General features: G+C 44.4%; 2 protein-coding genes across 2 annotated transcripts; both read left to right on the forward strand.

Moving 5' to 3' along the window:
* Window positions 1-13,754: 13,754 nt before the first annotated feature.
* On the forward strand, window positions 13,755-16,101 carry LOC123090215 (F-box/kelch-repeat protein At1g55270-like). The gene is made up of 2 exons (XM_044511622.1): window positions 13,755-13,790; window positions 14,253-16,101. The coding sequence occupies exons 1-2, from the start codon at window positions 13,755-13,757 to the stop codon at window positions 15,501-15,503; spliced, it is 1,287 nt and encodes a 428-aa protein (XP_044367557.1). The 3' UTR covers window positions 15,504-16,101.
* Window positions 16,102-16,655: 554 nt separating this feature from the next.
* On the forward strand, window positions 16,656-18,613 carry LOC123090216 (F-box/kelch-repeat protein At1g55270-like). Its single transcript, XM_044511623.1, has 2 exons — window positions 16,656-16,661; window positions 16,765-18,613. Exons 1-2 carry the CDS (start codon window positions 16,656-16,658, stop codon window positions 18,013-18,015), a joined length of 1,257 nt encoding a protein of 418 aa, XP_044367558.1. The 3' UTR covers window positions 18,016-18,613.
* Window positions 18,614-19,250: the final 637 nt, after the last annotated feature.

Raw genomic sequence — 19,250 nt, forward strand, 5'->3', positions numbered from 1 at the left:
CCGAGGCCATGTATGTACATGCTAGGCTCGTCAAGTCAACCTAAGTGTTTTACATGTGTAAATCTGGCTTACACCCATTGTATGTGAACATTAGAATCTATCACACCCAATCATCACGTGGTGTTTCGAAACAACGAACTTTCGCAACGGCGCACGGTTAGGGGGAACACTTTCTTGAAATTATTATGAGGGATCATCTTATTTACTACCATCGTTCTAAGAAAATAAGATGCAAAAACATGATAAACATCACATGCAATCAAATAGTGACATGATATGGCCAATATCATTTTGCTCCTTTTTATCTCCATCTTCGGGGCGCCATGATCATCATCGTCACCGGCATGCCACCATGATCTCCATCATCATGATCTCCAACATCGTGTCTCCATGAAGTTGTCTCTACTACTATGGCTAACGGTTTAGCAATAAAGTAAAGTAATTACGTGGCGTTATTCAATGACATGCAGGTCATACAATAAATTAAAGACAACTCCTATGGCTCCTGCCGGTTTTCATACTCATCGACATGCAAGTCGTGATTCCTATTACAAGAATATGATCAATCTCATACATCACATATATTTCATTCATCACATCCTTCTTGGCCATATCACATCACACAGCATATGCTGCAAAAACAAGTTAGATGTCCTCTAATTGTTGTTGCAAGTTTTTACTTGGCTGTTGTAGGTTTCTAGCAAGAACGTTTCTTACCTACGCCAAAACCACAACGTGATATGCCAATTGCTATTTACCCTTCATAAGGACCATTTTCATCGAATCCGATCCGACTAAAGTGGGAGAGACTGGCACCCGCTAGCCACCTTATGCAACAAGTGCATGTCAGTCGGTGGAACCTGTCTCACGTAAGTGTACGTGTAAGGTCGGTCCGGGCCGCTTCATCCCACAATACTGTTGGGGAACGTAGCAGAAATTCAAAATTTTCTACGCATCACCAAGATCAATCTATGGAGTAATCTAGCAACAAGGGGAAGGAGAGTGCATCTACATACCCTTGTAGATCGCTAAGCGGAAGCGTTCAAGAGAACGGGGTTGAAGGAGTCGTACTCGTCGTGATCCAAATCACCGGAGATCCTAGTGCTGAATGGACGGCACCTCCGCGTTCAACACACGTGCAGCCCGGTGACGTCTCCCATGCCTTGATCCAGCAAGGAGAGAGGGAGAGGTTGGGGAAGACTCTGTCCAGCAGCAGCACAACGGCGTGGTGGTGGTGGAGGAGCGTGGCAATCGTGCAGGGCTTCGCCAAGCACCGCGGGAGACAAGGAGAGAGGTAGGGCTGCGCCAGGGAGAGGTGGAAAAACTCTTATCTTTGCAGCCCCAAATACCTCAACTATATATAGGGGAGAGGGAGGGGGCTGTGCCCCCTCTAGGGTTCCCACCCCAAGGGGTGCGGCAGCCCCAAAACCCATCTAAGGTGGCAGCCAAGGGGGGGAGAGGGGGAAACTTTCCCCCCAAGTAAGGTGGGTGCGCCCCCTCCCCAAACCCTAGGTGCCTTGGGCCCTTGTAGGGGGGCGCACCAGCCCACCTGGGGCTGGTCCCCTCCCACACTTGGCCCATGCAGCCCTCTGGGGCCGGTGGCCCCACTTGGTGGACCCCCGGGACCCTCCCGGTGGTCCCGGTACGTTACCGATAACACCCGAAACTTTTCCGGTGACCAAAACAGGACTTCCCATATATAAATCTTTACCTCCGGACCATTCTGGAACTCCTCGTGACGTCCGGGATCTCATCCGAGACTCCGAACAACATTCAGTAACCACATATATTTATTCCCTATAACCCTAGCGTCATCGAACCTTAAGTGTGTAGACCCTATGGGTTCGGGAACCATGCAGACATGACCGAGACTTTCTCCGGTCAATAACCAACAGCGGGATCTGGATACCCATGTTGGCTCCCACATGTTCCACGATGGTCTCATCGGATGAACCACGATGTCAAGGACTCAATCGATCCCATATACAATTCCCTTTGTCTAGCGGTATTGTACTTGCCCGAGATTCGATCGTCGGTATGTCGATACCTTGTTCAATTTCGTTACCAGCAAGTCTCTTTACTCGTTCCGTAACACATCATCCCTTGATCAACCCCTTGGTCACATTGTGCACATTATGATGATGTCCTACCGAGTGGGCCCAAAGATACCTCTCCGTTACACGGAGTGACAAATCCCAGTCTCGATTCGTGCCAACCCAACAGACACTTTTGGAGATACCCGTAGTGCACCTTTATAGCTACCCAGTTACGTTGTGACGTTCGGTACACCCAAAGCATTCCTACGATATCCGGGAGTTGCACAATCTCATGGTCTAAGGAAATGATACTTGACATTAGAAAAGCTTTAGCATATGAACTACACGATCTTTGTGCTAGGCTTAGGATTGGGTCTTGTCCATCACATCATTCTCCTAATGATGTGATTCCATTATCAACGACATCCAATGTCCATGGTCAGGAAACCGTAACCATCTGTTGATCAACAAGCTAGTCAACTAGAGGCTTACTAGGGACATGGTGTTGTCTATGTACCCACACATGTATCTGAGTTTCCTATCAATACAATTATAGCATGGATAATAAACGATTATCATGAACAAGGAAATATAATAATAATAACCAATTTATTATTGCCTCTAGGGCATATTTCCACCAAATACCGTCAAACAAGATAGGACTAGTAACGGTAAGCATATTGAACAAAATCAACGCCCACAACAACTTGTGTTCTACTCGTGCATAGAATCTACGCAATAGACCTAGCTCATGATGCCACTGTTGGGGAACGTAGCAGAAATTCAAAATTTACTACGCATCACCAAGATCAATCTATGGAGATTCTAGCAACAAGAGAGAGAGGGAGTGCATCTTCATACCCTTGAAGATCGCTAAGCGGAAGCATTGCAAGAACGCGGTCGGTGGAGTCGTTCACGAAGCGATTCAGATCGCGGCCGAATCCGATCTAAGCACCGAACAACGGCGCCTCCGCGTTCAACACACGTGCAGCCCGGTGACGTCTCCCGTGCCTTGATCCAGCAAGGAGAGAGGGAGAGGTTGGGGAAGACTCCATCCAGCAGCAGCACAACGGCGTGGTGATGATGGAGGAGTGTGGCACTCTAGCAGGGCTTCGCCAAGCACTGCGAGAGACGAGGAGGGAGAGGGGTAGGGCTGTGCCAGGAGAGAGGGAAACTCATGTTCTTGACAGCCCCAAAAAACCCACTATATATAGGGGAAGGGGAGAGGGGGTCGGCCCCTCTAGATCCCATCTAGAGGGGGGCGGCGGCCAGGAGGGGAGGCTTGCTCCCCAAGCAAGGTGGAGGCGCCCCCCTCCCCTAGGGTTTTCAACCCTAGGCGCCTTCGGCCCTTGGGGAGGGGCGCACAAGCCCACTAGGGGTTGGTTCCCTCCCATATTCAGCCCATCAAGTCCCTCGGGGCAGGTGGCCCCACCCGGTGGACCTCCGGACACCTTTCGGTGGTCCCGTTACAATACCGATAACCCCCGAAACTATTCCGGTGACTGAAACTGGACTTCCCATATATAAATCTTTACCTTCGGACCATTCTAGAACTCCTCGTGATGTCCGGGATATCATCCGGGACTCCGGACAACATTCAGTAACCACATACAAACTTCCCTTATAACCCTAGTGTCATCGAACCTTAAGTGTGTAGACCCTACGGGTTCGGGAATCATGCAGACATGACCGAGACAGCTCTCTGGCCAATAACCAACAGCGAGATATGAATACCCATGTTGGCTCCCACATGTTCCACGATGATCTCATCGGATGAACCACGATGTCAAGGACTCAAGCAATCCCGTATACAATTCCCTTTGTCAATTGGTACATTACTTGCCCGAGATTCGATCGTCGATATCCCAATACCTCGTTCAATCTCGCTACTGGCAAGTCACTTTACTCGTTCCGTAATGCATGATCCCCTGACCAACTAGTTAGTCACATTGAGCTCATTATGATGATGCATTACCGAGTGGGCCCAGAGATACCTCTCCGTCATACGGAGTGACAAATCCCAGTCTCGATTCGTGCCAACCCAACAGACACTTTCGGAGATACATGTAGTGCACCTTTATAGCCACCCAGTTACATTGTGACGTTTGGTACACCCAAAGCATTCCTACGGTATCTGGGAGTTGCACAATCTCATGGTCTAAGGAAATGATACTTGACATTAGAAAAGCTCTTAGCAAACGAACTACACGATCTTGTGATATGCTTAGGATTGGGTCTTGTCCATCACATCATTCTCCTAATGGTGTGATCCCATTATCAATGACATCCAATGTCCATGGTCAGGGAACCATGACCATCTGTTGATCAACGAGCTAGTCAACTAGAGGCTCACTAGGGACATGTTGTGGTCTATGTATTCACACATGTATTGCGGTTTCTAGTCAATACAATTATAGCATGAACAATAGACAATTATCATGAACAAGGAAATACGATAATAACCATTTTATTATTGCCTCTAGGGCATATTTCCAATAGTTATTGGTATTGTACCGGGACCACGAAAGGTGTCCGAGGGTCCACTGGGTGGGGCCACCTGCCACGGGGGACTTAATGGGCTGAACAAGGGTGGGAACAAGCCCCTATTGGGCTGGTGCGCCCCCCCCCCCCCAAGGGCCCAAGGTGCCTAGGGTTGGAAACCCTAGGGGGTGGGGGCGCCTCCCACCAAACTTGGGGGGCAAGTCCCCCCCTTGGCTGCCGCCCCCCTTGTCGATGGGATCTAGGGGGCCGGGCCCCTCTCCCATTCCCCTATAAATAGTGGGGGTGGGAGGGATGTCACACCCTTCCCCTGGCGCAGCCCCTCCCTCCTCCAACACCTCCTCCTCCTCCGTAGAGCTTGGCGAAGCCCTGCAGGAAAACCGCAAGCTCCACCACCATGTCGTCGTGTTGACAGAGCTCTCCCTCAACTTCTCCTCTCCCCTTGCTGGATTAAGAAGGAGGAGACGTCCCCGGGCTGTACGTGTGTTGAACGCGGAGGCGCCGTCCGTTCAGCGCTAGATCAAATCTTCCGTGATTTGAATCAGCGCGAGTACGACTCCATCAACCACGTTCTTGCAATGCTTCCGCTTAGCGATCTTCATGGGTATGAAGATGCACTCCCTCTCTCTCTCTCTCTCTCTCTCTCGTTGCTAGCATCTCCTAGATTGATCTTGGTGACACATAGGAAAATTTTGAATTATTACTACGTTCCCCAACAATATCCATTTAAGGAATACAGTTTTGACATACATTTACCAGATTTCATAAAATATGGCAATTGCTAACATGATTCGGACAGACTTAAGCATCGCTACGGTTGAGAAAATCTCATTGTAGTCAACTCCTTGAACTTGTCGAAACCCTTTTGCGACTAGTCGAGCTTTGTAGATAGTAACACTACCATCAGCGTCTGTCTTTCTCTTGAAGATCCATTTATGGCTTGCCGATCATCGGGTAAGTCCACCAAAGTCCATACTTTGTTCTCATACAAGGATCTCATCTCAGATTTCATGGCCTCAAGGCATTTCGTGGAATCTGGGCTTATCATCGCTTCCTCATATTTCGTAGGTTCATCATGGTCTAGTAACATGACTTCCAGAATAGGATTATCATACCACTCTGGTACGGACCATACTCTGGTTGACCTATGAGGTTCGGTAGTAACTTGATATGAAGTTTCATGATCATCATCATTAGCTTCTTCACTAATTGGTGTAGGAATCACTGGAACTGATTTCTGTGATGAACTACTTTCCAATTCGGGAGAAGGTACAATTACCTCATCAAGTTCTACTTTCCTCCCACTCATTCCTTTTGAGAGAAACTCCTTCTCTAGAAAGTTTCCGTTCTTAGCAACAAAAATCTTGCCTTTGGACTTGTGGTAGAAGGTGTAACCAATTGTTTCCTTAGGGTATCCTATGAAGACACATTTCTCTGATTTCGGTTCGAGCTTATTGGGATGAAGCCTTTTGACATAAGCATCACATCCCCATACTTTAAGAAATGACAACTTAGGTTTGTTGCCAAACCACAGTTCATACGGTGTCGTCTCAATGGACTTCGATGGTGCCCTATTTAAAGTGAATGCAGCAGTGTCTAATGCATAACCCCAAAATGATAGTGGTAAATCGGTAAGAGACATCATAGATCGCACCATATCCAATAAAGTGCGGTTACGACGTTCGGACACACCATTACGCTGTGGTGTTCCAGGTGGCGTGAGCTGTGAAACTATTCCACATTGTTTTAAATGAAGGCCAAACTCGTAACTCAAATATTCTCCTCCACGATCAGATTGTAGAAACTTTATTTTCTTGCTACAATGATTCTCCACTTCACTCTAAAATTCTTTGAACTTTTCAAATGTTTCAAACTTGTGTTTCATTAAGCAGATATACCCATATCTGCTCAAATCATCTGTGAAGGTCAGAAAATAATGATACCCGCCACGAGCCTCAACTTTCATCGGACTGCATACATTGGAATGTATTATTTCTAGTAAGTCATTAGCTCGTCCCATTGTTCCGGAGAATGGAGTTTTAGTCATCTTGCCTTTAAGGCACGGTTCGCAAGTATCAAATGATTCATAATCAAGCGATTCCAAAAGTCCATCTTTATGGAGTTTCTTCATGTGCTTTACACTGATATGACTCAAACGGCGGTGCCACAAATAAATTGCACTATCATTATCAACTTTGCATCTTTTGGCATCAATATTATGAATATGTGTATCATTACGATCGAGATTCAATAAACCATCAACATTGGGTGTATGGCCATAGAAGGTTTTATTCAGGTAACCAGAATAACAATTATCCTCTGTCTTAAATGAATAATTGTATTGCAATAAACATGATCTAATCATATTCACGCTCAACGCAAACACCAAATAACATTTATTTAGGTTCAACACTAATCTCAAAAGTATAAGGAATGTGCGATGATGACCATATCAATCTTGGAACCACTTCCAACACACATCGTCACTTCACCCTCAACTAGTCTCTGTTTATTTTGTAACTCATGTTTTGAGTTACTAATCTTAGCAACCGAACAAGTATCAAATACCCAGGGGCTACTATGAACACTAGTAAGGTACACATTAATAACCTGTATATCAATATACCTTTGTTCACTTTGCCATCCTTCTTATCCACCAAATGTTTGGGGCAGTTCCGCTTCTAGTGACCATTTCCTTTGCAGTAGAAGCACTCGGTTTTAGGCTTGGGTCTAGCTTTGGGCTTCTTCTCGGGGGTGACAACTTGCTTGCCATTCTACTTGAAGTTCCCTTTCTTTCCCTTTGCCCTTTTCTTGAAACTAGTGGTCTTGTCAATCATCAACACTTGATGCTCTTTCTTGATTTCTATCTTCGTCGATTTCAGCATCACAAAGAGTTCAGGAATCGTTTTCGTCATCCCTTGCATACTATAGTTCATCATGAAGTTCCAGTAACTTGGTGATGGTGACTAGAGAACTCTGTCAATCACTTATCTTATCTGGAAGATTAACTCCCACTTGATTCAAGCGATTGTAGTACCTAGACATTCTGAGCCAATGCTCACTAGCTGAGCAATTCTGCTCCATCTTTTAGGCGAAGTACTTGTCAGAGGTCTCATATCTCTCGACACGGGCATGTGTCTGAAATACCAATTTCAGCTCTTTGGAACATCTCATATGATCCATGGTGTTTCAAAACGTTTTTGAAGTCCCGGTTCTAAGCCGTGAAGTATGGTGCACTAAACTATCAAGTAGTCATCATATTGAGCCAGCCAAACATTCATAACGTCTGCATCTGCTCCTGCAATAGGTCTGTCACCTAGCGGTCCATCAAGGACATAATTCTTCTGTGCAGCAATGAGGATAAACCTCAGATCACAGACCCAGTCTGCATCATTGCTACTATCATCTTTCAACTTAGTTTTCTCTAGGAACATATAAAAAACATAGGGGAGCTACAACGCGAGCTATTGATCTACAACATAATTTGCAAAATACTATCAGGACTAAGTTCATGATAAATTAAAGTTCAATCAATCATATTACTTAAGAACTCCCACTTAGATAGACATCCCTCTAGTCATCTAAATGATCACGTGATCCATATCAACTAAACCATGTCCGATCATCACGTGAGATGGAGTAGTTTTCAATGGCGAACATCTCTATGTTGATCATATCTACTATATGATTCACGCTCGACCTTTCGGTCTCCAGTGTTCCGAGGCCATATCTGCATATGCTAGGCTCATCAAGTTTAACCCGAGTATTCTGCACGTGCAAAACTGGCTTGCACCCTTTGCATGTCAATGTAGAGCTTATCACACCCGATCATCACGTGGTGCCTCGACACGATGAACTGTAGCAACGATGCATACTCAGGGAGAACACTTATATCTTAAAATTTAGTGAGGGATCATCTTATAATGCTACTGTCGTACTAAGCAAAATAAGATGCATAAAAGATAAACATCACATGCAATCAAAATATGTGACATGATATGGCCATCATCATCTTGTGCCTTTGATCTCCATCTCCAAAGCATCTTCATGATCTCCATCGTCACCGGCTTGACACCTTGATCTCCACCGTAGCATCATTGTCGTATCGCCAACTATTGCTTCTACGACTATCGCTACCACTTAGTGATAAAGTAAAGCAATTACATGGTGATTGCATTTCATACAATAAAGCGACAACCATATGGCTCGTGACAGTTGCCGATAACTCCGTTACAAAACATGATCATCTCATACAACAATTTATATCACATCATGTCTTGACCATATCACATCACAACAAGCCCTGCAAAAACAAGTTAGACGTCCTCTACTTTGTTGTTGCAAGTTTTACGTGGCTGCTACGGGCTTCTAGCAAGAACCGTCCGTACCTACGCATCAAAACCACAACAATTTTTCATCAAGTGTGTTGTTTTAACCTTCGACAAGGACCGGCGTGGTCAAACTTGATTCAACTAAAGTTGGAGAAACAGACACCCGCCAGCCACCTGTGTGCAAACCACGTCGGTAGAACCAGTCTCATGAACACGGTCATGTAATGTCGGTCCGGGCCGCTTCATCCAACAATACTGCCGAATCAAAGTAAGACGTTGGTGGTAAGCAGTCTGACTATTATTGCCCAAAACTCTTTGTGTTCTACTCATGCATATCATCTACACATAGACCTGGCTCGGATGCCACTATTGGGGAACATAGTAATTCAAAATTTTCCTATGATCATGCAAGATCTATCTAGGAGATGCATAGCAACGAGATGGGAGAGTGTGTCCACATACCCTCGTATACCGAGCGGAAGCGTTTAGTAACGCGCTTGACGTAGTCGAATGTCTTCGCGATCCAACCGATCCAAGTACGGAACGTATGGCCCATGTTCAGCACACGTTCAACATGATGACGTCCCTCGATCTCTTGATCCAGTTGAGGACGAGGGAGAGTTCCGTCAGCACGACGACATAGCTATTGGAAATATGCCCTAGAGGCAATAATAAAATGGTTATTATTATATTTCCTTGTTCATGATAATTGTATGTTGTTCATGCTATAATTGTATTAATCGGAAACCATAATATATGTGTGAATACATAGACCGTAATATGTCCCTAGTAAGCCTCTAGTTGACTAGCTCGTTGATCAATAGATGGTTGTGGTTTCCTGACCATGGACATTGGATGTTGTTGATAACGAGATCACATCATTAGGAGAATGATGTGATGGAAAAGACCCAATCCTAAGCATAGAAGAAGATTGTGTAGTTCGTTTGCTAAGAGCTTTTCTAATGTCAAGTATCATTTCCTTAGACCATGAGATTGTGCAACTCCCAGATACCGTAGTAATGCTTTGGGTGTACCAAATGTCACAACGTAACTGGGTGGCTATAAAGGAGCACTACAGGTATCTCTGCAAGTGTCTGTTGGGTTGGCATGAATCGAGACTGGGATTTGTCACTCCGTATGACGGAGAGGTATCTTTGGGTCCACTCGGTAATGCATCATCATAATTAGCTCAATGTGACTAAGGAGTTAGTCATGGGATCATGCATTACCGAATGAGTAAAGAGACTTGCCGGTAACGAGATTGAACGAGGTATGGGGATACCAACGATCGAATCTCGGGCAAGTAACATACCGATGGACAAAGGGAATTGTATACGGGATTGATTGAATCCCCGACATCATGGTTCATCTGATGAGATCATCGTGGAACATGTGGGAGCCAACATGGGTATCCAGATCCGTTGTTGGTTATTGGTCGGAGAGATGTCTCAGTCATGTCTGCATGGTTCCCGAACCCATAGGGTCTACACACTTAAGGTTCGGTGATCCTGGAGTTGTTATGGGAAATTGTATGTGGTTGCCGAAGGTTGTTCGGAGTCCCGGATGAGATCCAGGATGTCATGAGGAGTTCCGAAATGGTCTGGAGGTAAAGATTTATATATGGGAAGTCCAGTTTCAGTCACCAGAATGGTTTCGGGGGTTATCGGTATTGTACCGGGACCACCGAAAGGTATCCGGGGGTCCACCTGCCACGGGGGACTTAATGGGCTGAACAAGGGTGGGAACCAGCCCCCTAGTGGGCTGGTGCGCCCCCCAAGGGCCCAAGGCGCCTAGGGTTGGAAACTCTAGGGGGTGGGGGCGCCTCCCACCGAACTTGGGGGGCAAGTCCCCCCCTTGGCCGCCGCCCCCTTGTAGATGGGATCTAGGGGGGCCGGCCCCCTCTCTCCTTCCCCTATAAATAGTGGGGGGGGAGGGCTGCCACACCCTTCCCCTAGCGCAGCCCCTCCCTCCTCCAACACCTCCTCCTCCCCCGTAGAGCTTGGTGAAGCCCTGCAGGAAAATCGCAAGCTCCACCACCACGCCATTGTGCTGCCGGAGCTCTCCCTCAACTTCTCCTCTCCCCTTGCTGGATCAAGAAGGAGGAGACGTCCCCGGGCTGTACGTGTGTTGAACACAGAGGCGCCGTCCGTTCGGCGCTAGATCGGATCTTCCGCGACTTTAATCGCCGCGAGTACGACTCCATCAACCGCGTTCTTGCAATGCTTCCGCTTAGCGATCTTCAAGGGTATGAAGATGCACTCCCTCTCTCTCTCGTTGCTAGCATCTCCTAGATTGATCTTGGTGACACGTAGGAAAATTTTGAATTATTACTACATTCCCCAATAGTGGCATCATGAGCTAGGTCATTGCGTAGATTCTATGCACGAGTAGAACACAAGTATTTGTGGGTGCTGGTTTGTTAAATTTGCTTACTGTTACTAGTCCTATCTTGATTCAGCGGCATTGTGGGATGAAGCGGCCCGGACCGACCTTACACGTATGCTTACGTGAGACAGGTTTCACCGACTGACATGGACTTGTTGCATAAGGTGGCTAGCGGGTGTCTGTCTCTCCCACTTTAGTTGGATCGGATTCGATGAAAAGGGTCCTTATGAAGGGTAAATAGCAATTGGCATATCACCGTTGTGGCTTTTGCGTAGGTAGGAAACGTTCTTGCTAGAAACTCATAGCAGCCATGTAAAAACATGCAACAACAATTAGAGGACGTCTAACTTGTTTTTGCAGGGTATGCTATGTGATGTGATATGGCCAAAAAGGATGTGATGAATGATATATGTATTGTATGAGATTGATCATGTTCTTGTAATAGGAATCACGGCTTGCATGTCGATGAGTATGACAACCGGCAGGAGCCATAGGAGTTGTCTTAATTTATTGTATGACCTGCGTGTCAATGAAAACGCCATGTAATTACTTTACCTTATTGCTAACCATTAGCCATAGTAGTAGAAGTAGTAGTTGGCGAGACAACTTTATGAAGACACGATGATGGAGATCATGGTGTCATGCCGGTGACGAAGGTGAGCAAACCTCTTTTGTTTGGATCAAGTTAAGCTGGATATGTAAGTATTGGTTTACACAGAATTGAAGATTACAAAGATGATCCACACTTGTAATTTGCTTCCAAACCTATATACGCTCATTAAATGGTAATAACACAATCCTGCCTGCCGGCGCCCGCTGCTGCTGGTCTGCTCCTCCCCTGGTTGCTGCGGCTGCTGGTCTGCTCCTCCCCTGGTTGCCGCCGGCTGCTGCAGGCCTGTTCCTCCCCTGGTAACTCATGTCGACTAGTCGACCATGAGTCTTGACTAGTCATGACTAGTCAAGAGTCGCTACCCCAGAACAACTCGTCGACTCATCGACTTGAAAACCTTGAGCCTCAAGCACTGCTCTTTCTCTAGGATTACTTCTCAGAAGTTTGCGTGTTCAGTTGGAAGTTATGATCTTGCAAATGATCCAGGATATTTTCTGCCTTTTATGTGTGTGTGATTTGGGTTTGAATTGAGGCCCTTAAGGTTTGTTTTTGGAGTTTGCTTTCAAGTTATTGACGGGCAGGCTGGTATCCTTTTCCTTTTTGGTTTTGGGAAATCATTTGGGTTACATTTTAGTGTTGCTTTAAGCTTAAAGATGATATGCAAGTGCCACTTTCTCGGTTAGAAACAGCCGCATTGCATGAGAATTTGGTATGTACGTTGACTTAGGGTTATTGCTCTGGAGTCGATGCTTTTGGTTTGAACTTATGATCTTACAATTGATCAAGGATATTTTTTTGGCTTAGAGCTATGATCTTCCAAGGGTGCAGTCAAAATTATGTTCATTTTTGTTATTTCAGTTTGAATCTTGGTCCTCCGGGTTGTTTGTGATTTTGGGTTTCAAGGTAACTATGGAGGTGCTATTTTCGTGAAATCATTTTAGTGACATGTTAGTGTTGCTTTCACCTTAGAGATATTGTGCAAGTTCCACTTCTTTGGTTTAAAAGAAAGAAACACTATTACATGGAAATCTTATATGAGCATTACACATTTGTGATAAAGAGACTGGTATAGTTCTCTTTTTGTTTTGTGAAATTATTTGGGTTATTGTTAGTGTTGCTTGAAGCTTATAGATGATGTTTAAGTGCTATTTTCTCAGTCAGAAACAGTATTACTTGAGAATTTTGTATGCATGTTGAGTTAGGATCATTGCTCTAGGTTTGGTTCATACTTATGGTCTTGCAATTGATTAAGGCATTTTCGGGCATAGAGTTTTTTTCTTCCAAGTGTGTGGTCAAAATTATGTTCATTTTTGTGATTTGAGTTCGGATATGGGCTTCTGGTTGTTTCTGGAGTCCAGAGTCAAGGTAGTAACCATGGAGGTGGCTGATCCTTTATTTCTGTGAAATTATTTTAATGGCATGTTAGTTTTGCTTTAATCTTAGAGATACTGTGCAAGTGATAATCCTTTGGTTAGTGACATGGAAATATCATATGAGCAGTACACATAATTGTGATAATTTCATCTCTTTTCTGCATGGTCTTCGCATGGAATAGTTATATAGCTGGGACGTCTGATGCATTTATGTGTGGCTGAAGGAGCTTACCAAGTGTATCTTTATCAGTTAGGATCAGTGATCACAGCCAAAGCCAAAACCAGCCTGTTCTAATTTTAGAATCCAGTTCAAACAGTAGGTGCTAAATGCTCCTGTACTAATTTAATTCGAGTGCTAATTCTTTTTTTATCATGTTTCTGTTTGTAAAATGTTCTATTTTTTCTTTGCTCATGCGGAGTTTCAATGGAAAAAGAATGTTCCTGGGTTATAAGTTCTAAGCCAAATCACACTCACTTGATCTTATATCCATAGGTTATCACCGATTTTATTTCAATACAGATGACTGATCTGTTCCTTCTGTTTCATATGATAATGGTGAGTCTGAACATGGTCACTCTTCTGGTACCAAGTGTTATTTCGACGAATATTTTGCTAGTGGACAAGTTGTGTTTGTATCCTTGATAAATGATACTCCCTCCGTTCCTTTATATAAGGTGTATTTGTTTTTTCAAAAGTCAAACGAGTGCAAGTTTGACCAAGTTTTGAGAAAAATATATCAATATCCACAATATGAAATGTATATCATTTGATCCATCATGAAAGGTAGTTTCATATTTTATCTATTAGGTATTGTAGATGTTTCTATTTTGTTCTATAACTTTGGTCAAACTTTCAAATGGTTGACTTGCACGGAAACCAATACACCTTATATTTTGGAATGGAGGGAGTAATACATAGCTAAAATGATGACTCCCTTTGGTTTTGTTTCATATACGTTTGTCATTCTACATTCAGATGAATAAAAGCATCTTATATGATTGGTCAATGTGTTTGCAGGTAGAATCTGTGTCCTGCTACTGCAGGGTAGATGGAGGCCTTAAAACTGTTGTCAATGCTAGAAAGTTCGTCCCTGGTGCTAGACTGTGTATGCAACCTGATGTCAAACCGAACAAGCGCAAGTCAAGGACCTCACGCAAGGAGAGGTGCCGAACTCAGGCGCCACTTCTGCCTGGACTTCCTGATGACCTGGCTATTTCATGTCTGATGCGGGTTCCTCGAGTGGAGCACCCTAATCTTCGTTTAGTCTGTAAAAGATGGAGCCGACTTTTATCTGGTAATTATTATTACACACTGCGGAAGAAATTTGGCATGGCAGAAGAATGGGTTTATGTCTTCAAAAGGGATCGTGATCAGAAAATATCTTGGCATGCCTTTGATCCGGTGCACCAGCTCTGGAAGTCACTTCCTCCAGTTCCACCAGAGTATTCGGAAGCCGTGGGATTTGGTTGCGCTGTTCTCAGTGGCTGCTATTTGTACTTATTTGGTGGCAAAGGCTCAGTGCGAGGGTCTATGAGGCGTGTTGTCTTTTACAATACTCGGACAAACAAGTGGCACCGGGCCCCTGATATGCTACGGAAGCGGCATTTCTTTGGTTCTTGTGTAATAACCAATTGCCTCTATGTTGCTGGTGGGGAGTGTGAAGGGATACAGAGAACTCTAAGGTCTGCAGAGGTTTACAATCCAAACAGGAATAGATGGTCTTGCATTACTGAAATGAGCATAGGAATGGTGCCTTTCATTGGAGTTGTATATGATGGCAAGTGGTTCCTAAAAGGATTTGATTCTCACCGGCAGATTGTGAGCGAGGTCTATCTGCCAACATCGAACATGTGGTCAACCACTGGTAATGAACTGGTTGCAGGCTTACGGAATCCAAGCATTTCGTTTAACGGTCGTCTTTATTCAGTGGATTGTCGGGATGCCTGCAAGCTAAGAGTTTATGATGGGGACAAGGGATTGTGGACAAGGTTCATGGACAGTAGACGCCATCTAGGCAGCTCGCGGTCTTTTGAAGCTGTGGCTTTGGTCTCACTGGATGGAAAGATCTGTGTTATCCGTAATAACATGGGCATCACCCTTGTTGATGTCTGTGACCCAACAACAGTTATTGAGATTGACAGTGCCCGCATGTGGGAGACTTTTGCCCGGAAGGGCCAACACAGATCTTTCATGGCAAACTTGTGGTCAACAATTGTAGGGCGTCATTTAAAGACCCACATTATCCATTGCCAAGTGCTCCAAGTTTGAATGTGTCTGTCTGTCAAGTGAAAACATGTTCAAATGTATTTAATTGTCGTGGGAGATAATCAGATTTTGAAAGAAAGCCCTCGATTAGAAGCTGAAATATGGATGCCAGTACAACAGTGCCCCACCAGGCGGAGGCATCATGTTACGGGATCGAACATCATCTATTGATTCCATTCTACAAATTCTCCGAGGCATTAACCAAGTTGCATGATGTTTATCAAAGAGGGGCCAGAGCAATGGTCGTGAAACGAACAAGAATCTTCCGTAGCACCAATGGTGTATCCGGAAGCACGTGATTTTTCTGAGCTGATACTTTAGGATTTTGGTTAGCCGATGCTGCTGGCGATAGGCAGCAGAAATTGCACTTCATCCTCATGTCCATGGATGTGGTTTTCTTCCTTTTTGGCATATGTATTGTAGCAGCAGACTACAGAATTAAAATGTAAGAAATGGAATAGGAGTGTTTGGTTTGTGCCAAAACCAACACCACCCCAGATCTGGCTAGCCAACGATTGGCAACAAGTTTGGCTTGATGATTTGGGCACAAACCAAATCACACCCCAATTCTATGTTTATGCTTTGGAATTCCTTCTTGGCTGGGAACTTTTTGGCATCTGCAAGTGGATGTAATGTGGCTATATATTCTGAATGGAAAAGATTGTCATAGATATTTCATGTATGAGTTGCAATCTTTGCAGTGATCAGCTGATGCAATTACTACTACCATGTATCCAAGAAATCTATGTTCGTTTTATTATTTAGAAAAGATAGAATTGAAAGGGTGGAATAAAAGAAATTGTGGTTATGGAATGACCTGGGCCAGTGGTGCGGTGCTTGGTATCCCTCCACTGATGAAGAGATGAGCCACTGGAGTAATTCTCATTAGATGGATAAAAATGGGAACATATGAGATTTTTTTTTGTGGATGGAAACATACGAGATTTGAGTTCAGTGAAGTAATTTTCATTAGAAGAATAAAAATGGAAACATATGAGATTTGAGCTCAGTAAAATAATTTTCATTAGACGAGTAAAAGTGGAAGCATATGAGAGATTGAGCCCAGAAAAATAATTGCATTAAATGAATGAAAAATAGAAAACATACGTGACTGAGCCACTGAATTTTGCATTAGTAAATTAAAAAACAAAAAAGATGGTGGTCTGTTGTGGAAGAACTCTGAACCAGAGCGGGCCCATGGTGCAGCGGCCTGTTATCCTTCCACCGTTGGAAGAGGACAGTGAGCGCTGCTCTGTGAATCCAGCCTAACGCGGTGTCCTGCTACTGCAGGGTAGATGGAGGCCTTAAAACTGTTGTCAATGCTAGAAAGTTCGTCCCTGGTGCTAGACTGTGTATGCAACCTGATGTCAAACCGAACAAGCGCAAGTCAAGGACCTCACGCAAGGAGAGGTGCCGAACTCAGGCGCCACTTCTGCCTGGACTTCCTGATGACCTGGCTATTTCATGTCTGATGCGGGTTCCTCGAGTGGAGCACCCTAATCTTCGTTTAGTCTGTAAAAGATGGAGCCGACTTTTATCTGGTAATTATTATTACACACTGCGGAAGAAATTTGGCATGGCAGAAGAATGGGTTTATGTCTTCAAAAGGGATCGTGATCAGAAAATATCTTGGCATGCCTTTGATCCGGTGCACCAGCTCTGGAAGTCACTTCCTCCAGTTCCACCAGAGTATTCGGAAGCCGTGGGATTTGGTTGCGCTGTTCTCAGTGGCTGCTATTTGTACTTATTTGGTGGCAAAGGCTCAGTGCGAGGGTCTATGAGGCGTGTTGTCTTTTACAATACTCGGACAAACAAGTGGCACCGGGCCCCTGATATGCTACGGAAGCGGCATTTCTTTGGTTCTTGTGTAATAACCAATTGCCTCTATGTTGCTGGTGGGGAGTGTGAAGGGATACAGAGAACTCTAAGGTCTGCAGAGGTTTACAATCCAAACAGGAATAGATGGTCTTGCATTACTGAAATGAGCATAGGAATGGTGCCTTTCATTGGAGTTGTATATGATGGCAAGTGGTTCCTAAAAGGATTTGATTCTCACCGGCAGATTGTGAGCGAGGTCTATCTGCCAACATCGAACATGTGGTCAACCACTGGTAATGAACTGGTTGCAGGCTTACGGAATCCAAGCATTTCGTTTAACGGTCGTCTTTATTCAGTGGATTGTCGGGATGCCTGCAAGCTAAGAGTTTATGATGGGGACAAGGGATTGTGGACAAGGTTCATGGACAGTAGACGCCATCTAGGCAGCTCGCGGTCTTTTGAAGCTGTGGCTTTGGTCTCACTGGATGGAAAGATCTGTGTTATCCGTAATAACATGGGCATCACCCTTGTTGATGTCTGTGACCCAACAACAGTTATTGAGATTGACAGTGCCCGCATGTGGGAGACTTTTGCCCGGAAGGGCCAACACAGATCTTTCATGGCAAACTTGTGGTCAACAATTGTAGGGCGTCATTTAAAGACCCACATTATCCATTGCCAAGTGCTCCAAGTTTGAATGTGTCTGTCTGTCAAGTGAAAACATGTTCAAATGTATTTAATTGTCGTGGGAGATAATCAGATTTTGAAAGAAAGCCCTCGATTAGAAGCTGAAATATGGATGCCAGTACAACAGTGCCCCACCAGGCGGAGGCATCATGTTACGGGATCGAACATCATCTATTGATTCCATTCTACAAATTCTCCGAGGCATTAACCAAGTTGCATGATGTTTATCAAAGAGGGGCCAGAGCAATGGTCGTGAAACGAACAAGAATCTTCCGTAGCACCAATGGTGTATCCGGAAGCACGTGATTTTTCTGAGCTGATACTTTAGGATTTTGGTTAGCCGATGCTGCTGGCGATAGGCAGCAGAAATTGCACTTCATCCTCATGTCCATGGATGTGGTTTTCTTCCTTTTTGGCATATGTATTGTAGCAGCAGACTACAGAATTAAAATGTAAGAAATGGAATAGGAGTGTTTGGTTTGTGCCAAAACCAACACCACCCCAGATCTGGCTAGCCAACGATTGGCAACAAGTTTGGCTTGATGATTTGGGCACAAACCAAATCACACCCCAATTCTATGTTTATGCTTTGGAATTCCTTCTTGGCTGGGAACTTTTTGGCATCTGCAAGTGGATGTAATGTGGCTATATATTCTGAATGGAAAAGATTGTCATAGATATTTCATGTATGAGTTGCAATCTTTGCAGTGATCAGCTGATGCAATTACTACTACCATGTATCCAAGAAATCTATGTTCGTTTTATTATTTAGAAAAGATAGAATTGAAAGGGTGGAATAAAAGAAATTGTGGTTATGGAATGACCTGGGCCAGTGGTGCGGTGCTTGGTATCCCTCCACTGATGAAGAGATGAGCCACTGGAGTAATTCTCATTAGATGGATAAAAATGGGAACATATGAGGCTTTTTTTTGTGGATGGAAACATACGAGATTTGAGTTCAGTGAAGTAATTTTCATTAGAAGAATAAAAATGGAAACATATGAGATTTGAGCTCAGTAAAATAATTTTCATTAGACGAGTAAAAGTGGAAGCATATGAGAGATTGAGCCCAGAAAAATAATTGCATTAAATGAATGAAAAATAGAAAACATACGTGACTGAGCCACTGAATTTTGCATTAGTAAATTAAAAAACAAAAAAGATGGTGGTCTGTTGTGGAAGAACTCTGAACCAGAGCGGGCCCATGGTGCAGCGGCCTGTTATCCTTCCACTGTTGGAAGAGGA

Source organism: Triticum aestivum, chromosome 4B (assembly GCF_018294505.1).
Source record: "Triticum aestivum cultivar Chinese Spring chromosome 4B, IWGSC CS RefSeq v2.1, whole genome shotgun sequence".
Classification (NCBI taxonomy): domain Eukaryota; kingdom Viridiplantae; phylum Streptophyta; class Magnoliopsida; order Poales; family Poaceae; genus Triticum; species Triticum aestivum.